General features: G+C 40.2%; 1 protein-coding gene across 1 annotated transcript in view; it reads right to left on the bottom strand.

Moving 5' to 3' along the window:
* Positions 1-159: 159 nt before the first annotated feature.
* Positions 160-13,092, bottom strand: part of LOC109042835 (protein scabrous) — a 105,042-nt gene continuing 92,109 nt past the window's right edge. Inside the window, 4 exon segments of the mRNA XM_072297776.1 lie at positions 160-2,928; positions 2,931-2,996; positions 2,999-3,199; positions 4,963-5,136. Of these exon segments, the coding sequence (XP_072153877.1) occupies positions 2,783-2,928; positions 2,931-2,996; positions 2,999-3,199; positions 4,963-5,136 (587 nt within the window). The 3' untranslated portion in view covers positions 160-2,782.

The following is a 13,092-nucleotide window of genomic DNA, read 5'->3' as shown; positions in this document are numbered from 1 at the left end:
TTACATTGAGGAAAACTGGAAAACTGCTTTCCATGAAGTTAGTATCATTAAGTACTTCTTAAGTTAGTGTTCTAAGTACCTACGAAAAGAAATTCTATTGAATGCCTTACCCTTCATCAAACAATGTCATGCTTACCATAAAATCTCAACAGGATAGGTACTCATATTATTCATTACCGTACAAACATAGAGTGAGGATATGTAAGTAAGTAGATAAACTTAATTATAACTATGAATAAGAAATGGAAGGGAAAAAATCGAAAGGGAAAATTAGATTGTACAGATGTGTGCGTATCAGACAACTAATGAATACAACAAATATGTACCTAATTCTCTCATTTCATAATTTTCACTCTTCCAAGTTTTTTATATTCGGTCCTGAGGATCATATGAATGAACTAATTAAGTAAAGGGTAATTTTAATTTTGTTTTCTTTAATATAATCACAGCCATTTTAAACTATTTCTAATGTGTAGGATTATAATAATTAACACTATCTATATTAAGACGGCATACCTAAAGCAAGAAGGAACTCTAATTAAAGGATTTCCTATTTCCTACGGTTACTTTTTGCTTAGTGCGGTCCATTTAATTTCCATAAACAGCATTTGACAAATATCGAAACAAATGCTACTTTCGGCCCAAAGTCAACCTCCTCTTTAATATTTAATTCTGAAAAGATTGCAAAGTATGAAAATACTTCATTTTTTTATAAATGAAGAAGGCAATGGCAGTAGAAGATTTCATGAAACCCAGCAGTAAATGAATACTTTTCTTGCGCAATTCATGCTTGGACTTGCAGAGTTCTTGAGACTCATTGGAACTAATAACAATTCATAGGTAGGTATGTAGTCTGCAAATCGCTTATTGCTTGAAAAAAGTACTTATAAGTTGTACCTTTTTGTCATAAAGTTGTATAATTGTCTTAATGGTCAGGTAATAGAGGAACAAACATACCCTACCAGTGATTGAATAAAAACGATTAAATAGAAAGAATGGAATGTAGGTATACATTCATGAAAACTTTAAAAACGTGCTTGCAAGTTCAAATTCAATTAGAAAAATCAGTAGCTTTAAGTTGAAAATGAGTCATGCTCCTGATTCTAAGAGATTTCTTAACCTAGGACTTCCATTCATCAGTAGGGAAGTTTCAGTTGGTAGTTACAATTTTCAGTCTAAAAGAAAATACAATAACATGCTTAAAAATAATCACATTTTTTTACAATTTATACACTTTTTTTAACAATTAATGGATTGGCAAAATTTAAGGATTAGACAGGCCATTCTATTCTTATTTTTGATAATTACTTTTTATTATTGCGAGTAGGTAAAATTGTGCGCTGAAAGATTTTCACTACAGACTTTGTCAGTATTTTTTTAACAAATATACTATTTTGACAAAATATCTTCCAAGTACTCATTTTGCATCAGAATTAGCTCTGAAAATTTAGAACTTTTGACAAATACCCACAAGTTGAAATTTTCCATGTAAAAATAAACTCTGCAGGAGTATTTATCTATCTAAACCGTTTTTTTTTATTATTTTATTTAGATAAGTAGGTACGGCAATATACTCAGTGAAATGGTACATATGTGCGGTCAAGATTCACAAACAGCATTCAAGATCCTGAATCAACATTTAAATTTTTACAAAAGAATATATACAAGAAATTTACAAAATGACTTAGAGAAGCATCAACTGGAAGTTTGGTATTATTTTCACCCATGTCGAAAGAAAAAAAAACTAACAATTCTCCTTTCAGACATTATATCGAGTGACAAGAATAAAATACTCTCATCACAATTAGAGCTGGCTTTAGGCCCTTATTGCTGAAGGCAATTTTTTTCCATTTTCTTCCACTGCCTCGATGAAGCCTGTGAGGCCAAAAAACGTCAATTAAGGCCGCGGCCAAAAAGTGGCGTTGGGGCAGTGTCTTCGTAATGTTTCGGCAACCATTCGCCAGGCGGGATCGTTTGTGACGATCCCCTACGGTACTCAAACCATTTATTTTGAAATTGTCAATTTAGTAATTTAAGTAAAATTAGAACCTGATTCGTTGCCGTGCCCAAGTAGCTGGCCGCACGATACAACGAAAAAATTGGAATGAAGTGGCAATTCAATGAGATAAAATTGCAATTTTTCACTACCTAATGCCAACATTTTTACATCATTTGGTCCGCTTTCAAACGAGTAGTAGAAGAAGTTCCATGTATGGGAAAGATGAGCAATTTGCAATGCAGTAAAAAATCGCAACTTACACGAAAAAAATTAAATTGCGATTTAACAATTCAATTGCTAAAAAAAAGTGACTGCATCGTTTCAACGTAGATTTTACAACAACAAAAAAATGCCACTTTAAACCACCATTGTAAGCTAATTTAACCACGGGGGTGGTTAAAGTAGCATTTTTTGTTGTAAAATCTACATTGAGGCATTGCATTCGCTTTTGTTAGCAATTAAATTGTTAAATCAGCAATTTAATTCTCTCCATGTATTTCAATTTTATCTTTATCGCGATGAAGATTACGAGGAGCTCTTCTAAAAGTAGATAGGCAACACACACTACACTCCGATCCAGTATCGATACCTTCAACGTGTGATAGATAGCAATCCGTGCTACCTGCTTGGAGGGTTAGGCGCGGCTCTGGTTTTCTGACAAGCCTCCCGGTAGGCAATTTTTTCCCTCCTGTTCTCACAGCGTGAAAATAATGCTCCAAAATCGTTCAAAATTTACCGCCACTTTCGGCCTCCGCTGAATGGAGCTCTTCAAAACTTGGGCATTCATGATGATTTAGGTCTTGGCCTGATGCTCATCTCCGACTGAACCACTGCTATCCACTCGTTCCTGCTCACGTCGAACCACGTGAGGCCCAAATTGTATTGACCGTTGAGATTGGCGTGCTGACAGTAGGAGAACCACCAACCCCTTCATAATTTGCCGCACAATTCGTGTTGCTGATGTCGCGGTCCGAGTCAATCGCGCTGAATTGCATTCGTTCTGGTACTCCAAGGCGTCACTTGCGTTGCCAGAGTAGCCTGCCACGTTCAACCGATATCCATCCTCCTTGCTGCTCACGCTGAACTCGGAATATTCAGCCCTGTAGTTTTTCCCGTCGATATCGGTGAAATCCACCCTCAGCATCGAGTCGTTGTTTCTCGTCAGCTGGTGCAACACCTCGTTCCCGATCCAGAATTCGCCTGGGAAACAAAAGCATAATTCGATCATTAATAATCTATCAAAAAAATGGGGAGAAAATGTGCATCCATTCTTCTCCACAGTGGAAGAGCGTGTCTTTCCAGTTTCTACGAAAAACACGCTCTTGCGACGTGTGTTCGTCATTTCAAATTCCGCACGCTGTCAGCAGGGCCGGAGTTACCTACTTGCCGCCCCCTTCTCATTCGGTTTGAAACATCGGATAAAAACATAAAGTGAAGGTACCGGAGAGGTTGCATAAGACGCGTTTACTCGTATTGGACACATGTTTTGCGAAAGCCCTGCCGACACTACTAGCAAAAGTTCACGGAACTTTGCGCGAAATTTAAGTTCCGTAATCCTATCTTGGTGTAGACAAGGCCATCTATAAAAAAATTATGAAAGAACAAACCGAAATGTGGTTTGATAATTTTAACTTCCGCCGTCGCGCCGCGCTGACCGCACTGTTTGGCGCAATGCGTGAAGTATTCATGCAGTCTTGTAGGCGCTATGGGTTCGAGCCGAATGATGCTGAACGCACTGTGTTTGACGACGCAATGCGTGAAGTATTCATGCAGTCTTGCAGCGCTGATATGTGTTGCATGCCGATCGCCGCGCCGAGGGCTTTTCCTTTTCATCTCAAGTCCTCGACATCATTGCTCTCTGCGTCGCGCCGTTCCAGGCCAAGTTGCGTGTTTGGTTTCTCCCTTAACTCGACCAATTAAAGGTGCTCTCTCTTGTGTCACCGAAAGACGACAAAATTAGAAGTTACTATAGTCTCAGAAAATGAGAGATTTGGTCGCCTTTTCTCGTTTGACATTTTTTTCCTCAATCCAATTTTTTTTATACCTACATTTAAGAAAATTTCAAAATTTGCCGCCCCCTTAATTTGCCGCCATGGGCAGCTGCCCATGTGGCCATCCCCTAAATCCGGCCCTGGCTGTCAGATCCAATTCCGATTCAGTAATCGATTTCCGCATCGAATGCGATACTTGTCTCATAGCCAAATCCTGTTACTATTTAGCAAATTTGATACTTCATTTCATCGCAAACAATAATTGAGGGGTTTGGAAGACAAGATGCATTAGTGTAGTTTTTGAAAAACAAATCGAGTTATTAATGATTTCAAGGAAAATTAGCCTTAATACAAATTCTGTGAAAAATTCTCTCCCAAATTCCGATTTTAAAGCATCAAAAAGCCAGTTCTAACTTCCTTTTTGCCCTAAAGGTCCATGAAATTTCGAAACTTCAAACACGTATTTCTCGGAATCGCAAAAACTGCACTTGTGCGCCTTGTCCTCCAAGTCCCTCAATTCATGCGGAGGGCTTTTGAGATTTTTGCTTGAAGCCCTGGATAGACGATCGAATTCCCGAACCGATTCCGATCAAAGTAGCATCAAAGTGTCGGGAGTCATCAGTCTTAAACTCATTAATTTGCTTCATTTTAAAATGAAAACTTGGCAGAAATGTTTCCTGTGGCAGGAAATGATGAATGGTATGGCACTCCGTTCTGATCTTACTTTGAACAAAAAAGTGCGGCCCGTCAAAATTTGATGATAGATGGTGACCACCAGTCATCGGCATGTCTACTTTGATCGGGATTGGTTCGGAATTTGATCGTCTGTCCACGGCTTGAGAATGAAAATTCCAGAATATTTTGAACCTAACCGATGCATATCGGACGCCGGTTCGACTTCAGCCGGAACCCGGGTTGAATCACCTTCATGGTCGTAAGAGATTAGAATCAGAGAGAGTCTTTTAAGCTTACCGGAAGGTGAACCGAAGCCTGCTGCATATTCAGCCCACTTCCTGTCGAAGTTTTCAGAGCCGTTGATTCTCCTCTGGATGACCGTCCAGCCCTCCTTGCACGACGCGAAGAGCAGCGAGTCAACCGCCGGCGAAATCACCGTCAAACCGGTGGATTCGTTCACACCGTTGCAATCTGAAACAAAAAATCACCAAATTACAGTCCATTTACAGTTTCGCTCTCAAAAATGCATAAAAACACCAAATAACTGGCTAAAAGGCCTGGATGCGCACTCAAATTTCCATCAATATCCGATCAAATGGTGACTGGTGCGCACCATCTACCATCAAATTTTTGCGGCTTGCATAGACGATCAAATTCCGAACCAATTCCGATCAAAGTAGACATGCTGATGACTGGTGGTCACCATCTACCATCAAATTTTGACGGGCCACACTTTTTTGTTCAAAGTAAGATCAGAACGGAGTGCCACCATCATGCATCATTTCCTGCCACAGGTAACATTTCTGCCAAGTTTTCATTTTAAAATGAAGCAAATTAATGAGTTTAAGACTGATGACTACCGACACTTTGATGCTACTTTGATCGGCATTGGTTCCGGAAATTGGTCGTCTATCGAGGCTTTTTTGCGGCCTGCAAAAATTTTATGGTAGATGATGGAACTGTGGGTCTCATCCGTCATCTGATTTCCACGCAACCGTGCTTATTTCATGCTCATTTCAATCAGCACGCTGTTTTAATTAATTTTACCCATCAATCTAGATAACTCTCGACCGCCATTTTGGTCTTTGATCGGAAATTGACGGAAATTTGAGCGTGTATCCAGGCCTAAATACATTTTAATGCCAAATTTGGCTGGCTGAGCTACATAGAACATGGTGATTGATTAACAAAGAAAATCAAGCCACAAGCCAAAGATAAATTAAACAAGTAATATTTCAAACTAAGTACATAGAGAATAGAAATAATAAAAAAACTTACAAGAACTCAGGAAGAATACTTTACTTCTTGTAAGTTTTTTATTATTTCTATTCTCAATGTCGTTTGATATATTACTTGTTTAATTTATTTTTGGCTTGTAGCTTGATTTTCTTTGTTGATCAATTACCATGACTGGGCTGATTGTCTTTACGGTAAGTCATCATTCGAAAAATCAAAATACGGCAGGAAATTTGTAACGTCGGAAAGTTGCGTGGTTTTGAAGTTTGCCGCAGAAACGCTCAGATATCGGGGATAGTGTTTCGTTTCAACAGAAAGAGCTCGATCTTTAGCGTAGCACGAGGTCGGAATCGAGCCCAGATGTCTCATTTCGCCTTCAATTTTGATGATACTTCAAGCACACCCATAAAGCACGAATAGTGGTATCTAGAGCCGTGTGTTCGGAAGCCATCTGTTGTAATCTCTTGATTTATTTCACACCTTAACGGTATTTTTTTCGCAAGTGTTTATGTTCGATAGTGTCGTGAAATTGAGGAATACTAAGATAAAGTTTGCCCAGATACCTAGTTATGTTTGGTTTTGATACAAGAAAGTCGTCATCAAGCGCAGCTCGAGGTCAAAGTCAAGCCCAGATATCTCATTTCGCCTTCAATTTTGATGATACTTCAAGCACACCCCTAAAGCACGGATAGTGGTATCAGAGAGCCGTGTGAGTTTGAGAGCCTTGCTCTGTTGTAATCTCTTGCTTCTCACATCTAAACGGTAGTTTCTACACAAGCGTCTCGGTTTGATAGTGCCGCGAAAGTGAGAAAAGCTAAGATAAAGTTTTCACAGCTGTCGGGAATGGTCGTTTAAAACGTTTCGTTAAAAAACGGTCGTTTTCATCCGAAAAAAGTCGTCATTGCGCAACACAAAGTCGAGTCGAGGTCAGATGTCTCATTTCGCCTTCAATTTTGATGATACCTCAAGCATATCCATAAAACACAGTGGTGTGATTGATGAGAAATGTATTGCGCGAAAGATCTTAATGATGACCGATAAATATTGGGGCGAGAAAATTGCTGGGCAAGTTTCTACGAATCAGTTCGGTAAGCTCTCGATGCACGATCAGAATTCCCATCAAAATTTGATCACAATGAGAAGAAGTGTTCGAAAGTCATAGTCCTAAAATCGTCATTGTGCACTGTATTCAAATAAAAACTTGGCAAATGTGTCCCTTGCGATGAAACAAAATTACAAATAGTGCGGCACCACTTTTCCATGGTCAATTGCTAAGCCGCCAAATTATCAACAAAAAAAAACAAAAAATGTTTTGTGATGACCAAAAGTCATCAGTTGGTCTATTTTGATCGAAATTAGTTCGGAATAAGGTTGTTCATGGAGGCCTTAGGATTCTTAAACGACTTGCTCGAATCTTTGAACGTCTGTCATCATTAGGCAAATCTGAGCGTTGCATTCCGAAAATAACTTGCAAAATAATTACACTGAAGGCAGAGTGTTGGCGCAGGGTCTCTAGAATGAAATGTCTCTGCTTACAGAGAAATCGTGCAACCTGGCATTTGTTTTTGAATCGGAAAGTAAATAAAACGAATTGAACGTATTTCTGTCAAACGGAACTATGTGCATTATGACTTGAGCCCTCTTATGCATGTATTCTTATGGGTCTCAGGGCTCATGTCTTAATGCACATAGTTCCGTTTGATAGAAATACGTCCAATTGTAACTTCGAGGTCTCGTAAAGGCTCGGATGAGACAATCATTGCTGAATCAAAGACAGACGTTGTGTTCTTATTAAATTATATCCCCGTCCCTAAACAGTTGGCACGTTCAAACGCGCAGCACTAAACTCAATGCTTCGAGGAGGAAAACAGGAAAAAAATGTATTCATGTTTTCTTTTTTAGTTTTGCTCTCCTCCAAGCTACGCCATCAAATGAAGTTATTTTTGACGAACCGAAAAGTTTTTGCGACTAAGAACTTCTTGGTGGTGACCTCTGAGTCAATATTTACAATTTTCAGACATTAATTTTATGAGCTGCGTCAAGTAGTACTTAGGAGAAGGTTTTATTAATCTCATTCAGCACTCGTTTTATTCACTTATTTTAAGTTCATTGCTAAATTATGAATAAAAGCTATCCTTGGCATGAAATTGCATCCGGAAGTGGCTGAAATTCGAAGGTCTCTTTGGCACATGATGAAATAAAGGTATTATCACGACATTTCACAGCACGAAAAAAGTTATGCAGTCTCATAGGAACACAGAAGGAATGAGTATTCATACTCAAATAAGATTTATTTTTGACGGGAGACAATTATCGCCTTCAGAACTGTGTGTATGCAACCCCGCGACTTCTATGCTTGAATAGTTATCGTTTGAACTATTTTGCTTTTGAACCCTCAACATCCAGTTGTATTGCGTATGATACGATGCGACGCATCACGTGTTATGGAAGATACCGCGAAAGGTCGGCCTAATGGAGGATCCTCGAAAGTACTGAGAGAGAAGGAATTTCACTCTCTCCCAGCATTTTGGGAGCAATAAGCCGGAAGGATATCAAGTTCCCAATTTAAGACAGTTGTCCTTTGAAAATGAATTTAAAAATACCGGAATGATGTAATGCTTTCTGTGAAGCAAAAGATTCAAAGATTCAAACCCTTGGTCCCAGTTGCTCCAAAATCACATGCATTTCTTATTTGTACATGTAAAACAGGAAATCATAAAGTTCTTAACCATCGTCATGTGCGATGAATTCAAGCAAAACTACCCTGTATTCAGAAAAAGAAAACCCCGAGATAAATACACCGAAGTTTAAATGGACTGAATCTGAATCACGAATAGCTCCGGAAACCTAAGGATTTTTTATATTGATCATTGGGGAATAATATTCAAAATTTGGGGGGGAAAACAAAAAGTTCGGAAGGAAGATCCGGGGGGCCTCCTCCAGGAATTTTCGAAGTATTAAAGTATCGAACATGAGTTTAAGTCAATTTCGCCAAGTATAATTACCAAATACAAGCGTCCTTCCTCTTTTCCCCTAGTTTTTACCGTTTTCCTCCTCTCTTTTTCGGGCGGAACGGGGGACACCTCCCCCCCCCCCCATTGGATCCACCTGTGAATCGACGGCGAAACTCAAAACTTCGAGTCACGAAGATAAAATCAAGGGTGACTCCATTTAAGTCTCGCGCGGCGATTAAAAAAGCGAAAATGATCCGCGGCGCACAATGGATCGAGTCAATTAGAGAGGTCGGACAAGAAAGTATTGACTAAAACCGCAAAATTTGATGTTTATTTCGCAACATCCTAAATTTTGAGGGGTGTTTCTAAAAGAGAATTTCACGAGGAAACCAATGAAACCACTTTAGGAACCTCAAAATTTTGTATAAACGGAGTTTTAAGCTTTTAAAGTTGCCGAAGTTTGTCCGACCTCTCTATTGACTCGATCCACCGTGCGGCGGGGGTGCGGAATGACACCGAGGGGGCTGGACAAAAGGCAATCGCTTATTAATTCGGGGATCCATCAGCGGTTCAGCATCTCACGAGTTGCGCGACCCCCGAGCACCCCTGCCGTGGTAAGGAAGAACGCCGTATGCACATTCGAGAGTTGCCAAATTTCCTCCGATAAAATGTTTATTTTTGAGGAAAGCTGTGAATATTTTCCCTTAAAATTTTCCGATATTTTAGATGAAATTGCGAGCAAAATTTCACGAAAAATTGGAAGAAAAATATTCACAAATTTTTCTAAGAAATCGCGATTTATCAGAGTAAATTTGGCAACGTCTGAAGGTTCATACGGCGTTCTTCCTTAGCACGGCAGACCCGCTCCGCAATCTCCATCCGCGCTGTTTGCGGCCAGGTTATTCATCTGGATCCCATTAACGGCACATACAGCCCCCGACAAAAACAAACGCCCCTCGACGCGCGCACTCTCCGAGCTTTCTCCCCTTAAAAAGTCACCCCCTCACCCTCACCTTCACCTTCTCTTTTGGTTTCGGTGACGTGTCTCAACACTTCAATGAAAACTTTCCAGTCTCGAATCTATCAAAATCCACCCGTTCGCCGCGGAGCTACCATTGTTTTTTAGTGTGTGCGCGTGAGAAAGGAGAGTAAGTAATTTTGCAGGGCGGAGGGCGGGGGGTGAGGGTATACCCGCGAAAACAATTTCCGATCTGATCGAATCTGCGCCTTGCAACAAAGCACTATATCTAATATAATGCACGCCTGAGAACAAAAGTAAAAGGAAATTCGCGGGTAGAAAGGTGATCGCTGCTTTTTGGCCTCTTGAAAAGCGATCGAAATGTATCCGTCAAACGACCCCATGCCAAACAGCTTTGTTTCGTGTAATTGTATGGCTGCGATTTGATTGAAATACTCGATGGTGTCAAAATAAAGGCTGGGGACCAATGAATAAGAGTTTCTTTTTGGCGCTCAATATGACCGAAGTTGCGGACCGTAAACAGAAACTCACAGAGTTGCATTTTGTAGAAAGCGCGAAGCACCTCCGGGAGTTGAGCTGCGGAGCGGCCAGGGATCGCACCCCTTGGTGGAGAGATACTATTGCAAATTTCTGTTTTTTTAAAGTTTTACCCTTTTTTTAGGTTTTCTATCCTTCAAACTTTATATGACCTGGTGAGTTGCTGTTTTAAAAAACGGTGTGGGGGTGTAAGCAGTGACGTAGACGAGGGACCCGGGATCCAGGGGGTCTGGACCCCCCCCCCCCCCCGGTAGCCACGTTAATTGTACCTTTTTTTACTCTTGGAGGGCAGACATAAAATTGTATCAGGGACGTACACAAAATAATGTAAATTTACTGTCACGGACCTCCTCCCCCTTAAAGAATTCCTAGCTACGCCACCAGGGGTAAGGGTCAGTTAGAAAACCCTTCCTGATTCTAATCTCGGAAAAGGATACCTACACTAGAGCGTGATTTAGGAAACAGGAACTAGAAACCTGTTCAGCTAGTGAGCCTAGGTTGAAAAGCTCGAGTCGCAAAAAACCAGGATATAGATTTCTCTATATGACAAGGTGGTAAAATAGTGCTGAGTCCACACTATTTTGCGGGGAAAACAAAGCCAAGAAGTCCAAAAATGTCAATTAGAGCCAAAGTTTTGAGTCCTAATAATCTCTAGTACAAAACTGAGGGTGGGAGGGGGGAGGAGCTCAGGCAGTCTGCAGTAGGATGTAATATTTTAGTGTTTATTTCTTGATTTCTCTACCCCTTGTTTTCAATGTGCTTTACATCCAAGAATATCAGCTAATGCGTTATGTACTACACGTAGAAACATTCCAGCTATCGATTTTACGTCTCTCTCACCGTGCGAGTAATAGGTAATACTGCCGTGCTAAGGAAAAACGCCGTATGAATATTCGAGAGTTGCCAAATTTCCTTCCGTCAAAGGTTTATTTTCGAAGAAAGGTATGAATGTTTTTTCTTGAAATTTTCAGACACTTTAGATCAAATTACAAACAAAATTATCTGAGAAATTGGCAGAAAAATATTCAAAAATTTTCCTGAAAATTAGTGATTTCCAAAGGAAATTTGGCAACGCCTGGAGGCTCATACGGCGTTTTTCCTTAGCACGACAGAATAAGTGAGGGGGCACTGTAACAAAAGAGCAATCATAACGACGATTTTCGCGCATGCTACTGATGTGAGTCGTTTTAATTAACCTTCCCGGGTCCCAAACTGTCTCTGAGCACGCGCTCGCGGAGCTATCAACCCGGCGATATTTTCCGTTTGAACCTATTCTCTCGCCGCGGGGAAAGCACGGAAAAACCCGGGGTGGTTTAATTTCCATTCTGCCGCTGGCTCGGGTTGAGGAGTTTGTTTCTTTTTTTCGTTTTGCTTTTTTCCGTTTTTCAATAACCGCATTCCCGTCGTTCTCATTCGTCATTCATTACTTCTTTTTTAAGAGAGGAAGGAGTTTTGATGACCTTTTTTGCTCCACTGGGGCATGTCACCCTCCGACGTTCCCCTCGAGTCATCCATCCGTGCGTCCGTGTTTCCTGTCTCCGCCGTCGATTCATATTTTTATGTTATTCCTTCCAACAACCACCCACCTACCTTCATCCTTTACACCTTCCCTCCTTCGTCCTCTTATGTGACCCGGCACTCACTCCTGAAGCTTTGCTACCGTTTCAATCGACGTGTAGGAGGGTAGGTAATGCCGTGATAGCAAAGAAAGCACTAATTGTAAGTGCAAAAATGAAATTTTGAGAAAACGAGCTCAGAAGCGTGTGACCGGAAAATTTTATCGAAAGAAGCTTCCATTCTTTGTCAAATTGCTACTAATCGTACGGAGGACTCCTTGAAATCGACTGATTTTATTTCAATCACATAAAAAGGGTATTTTTCCATTTTCATGGTAGGTTATTGTTAGGCAAGACAGCCGGAAGTGCTGCATGATTTCGTGGTTGATGCGTTTTGGACACACAATAAACCCATTTTCAGGTTAAACATTTGCAGAAGAGGCGGCACTTTACTTGAAAGCACAGTTTTTATTGGATCTCTGGAGAAATAATGTCACTTACTGCTGTCTTGCCTGAAACTAAGTCAGTTTTTGCGCACTTGCGGCTCTCTCATTGTCTCGTTTTTAAACAATTAAAATGAATTTCGCTGTTTTAGCTATTTTAGTGCTAGAACAGTACATTCTGTGTACAGGAGCAGGTGTTCAGTACATGGAGCACTAGAAATTTCAGCTTAGGTAGGTAAATGAAGTTTCCAGTCATGGGAACCGAACCTCAGTTGAGGTGACCTCGGTTTTGTCCTCCATTTAAGAAAGCTTTTGGGTATCTAAACTGAAGTTTGGTTCCTCAAGTTAAAAACTATGGTTACGTAAACCAAAAACATTAATGAGTGTAGTATATGGTGCGTGCTCTAAAAAGCGTATTTAAAGTTGTGACATTTCAAATATTTGATAGTGTTTCATTTATTTACTTTTCTGTCAGTTGGCTCCATCTGTAAGGAGATCGTTAAGAAGCTTCTCTTTAAATTTTCCACAAATTTTCTTCGCTCATAAAAAATATTCACAAAGAATATTCAAAGTAATATTTTGGGTACCCTTCTTTTTTTAAAAAAAACCAAAGAAACTCGGAGATTTTGAATCGTTGCAATAAAGCCAAGCATTTATCGTCTCTCAAAATCTTGTACGCAACCAGTGCGTGAATAGTGCGCGATAGTAGTGAAAAGCGTGGT

The sequence above is a fragment of the Bemisia tabaci genome, chromosome 3 (assembly GCF_918797505.1).
Source record: "Bemisia tabaci chromosome 3, PGI_BMITA_v3".
Lineage (NCBI taxonomy): Eukaryota > Metazoa > Arthropoda > Insecta > Hemiptera > Aleyrodidae > Bemisia > Bemisia tabaci.
Note: the sequence above shows the minus strand (reverse complement) of the source record. Positions and strands in the feature narration are given on the sequence as shown.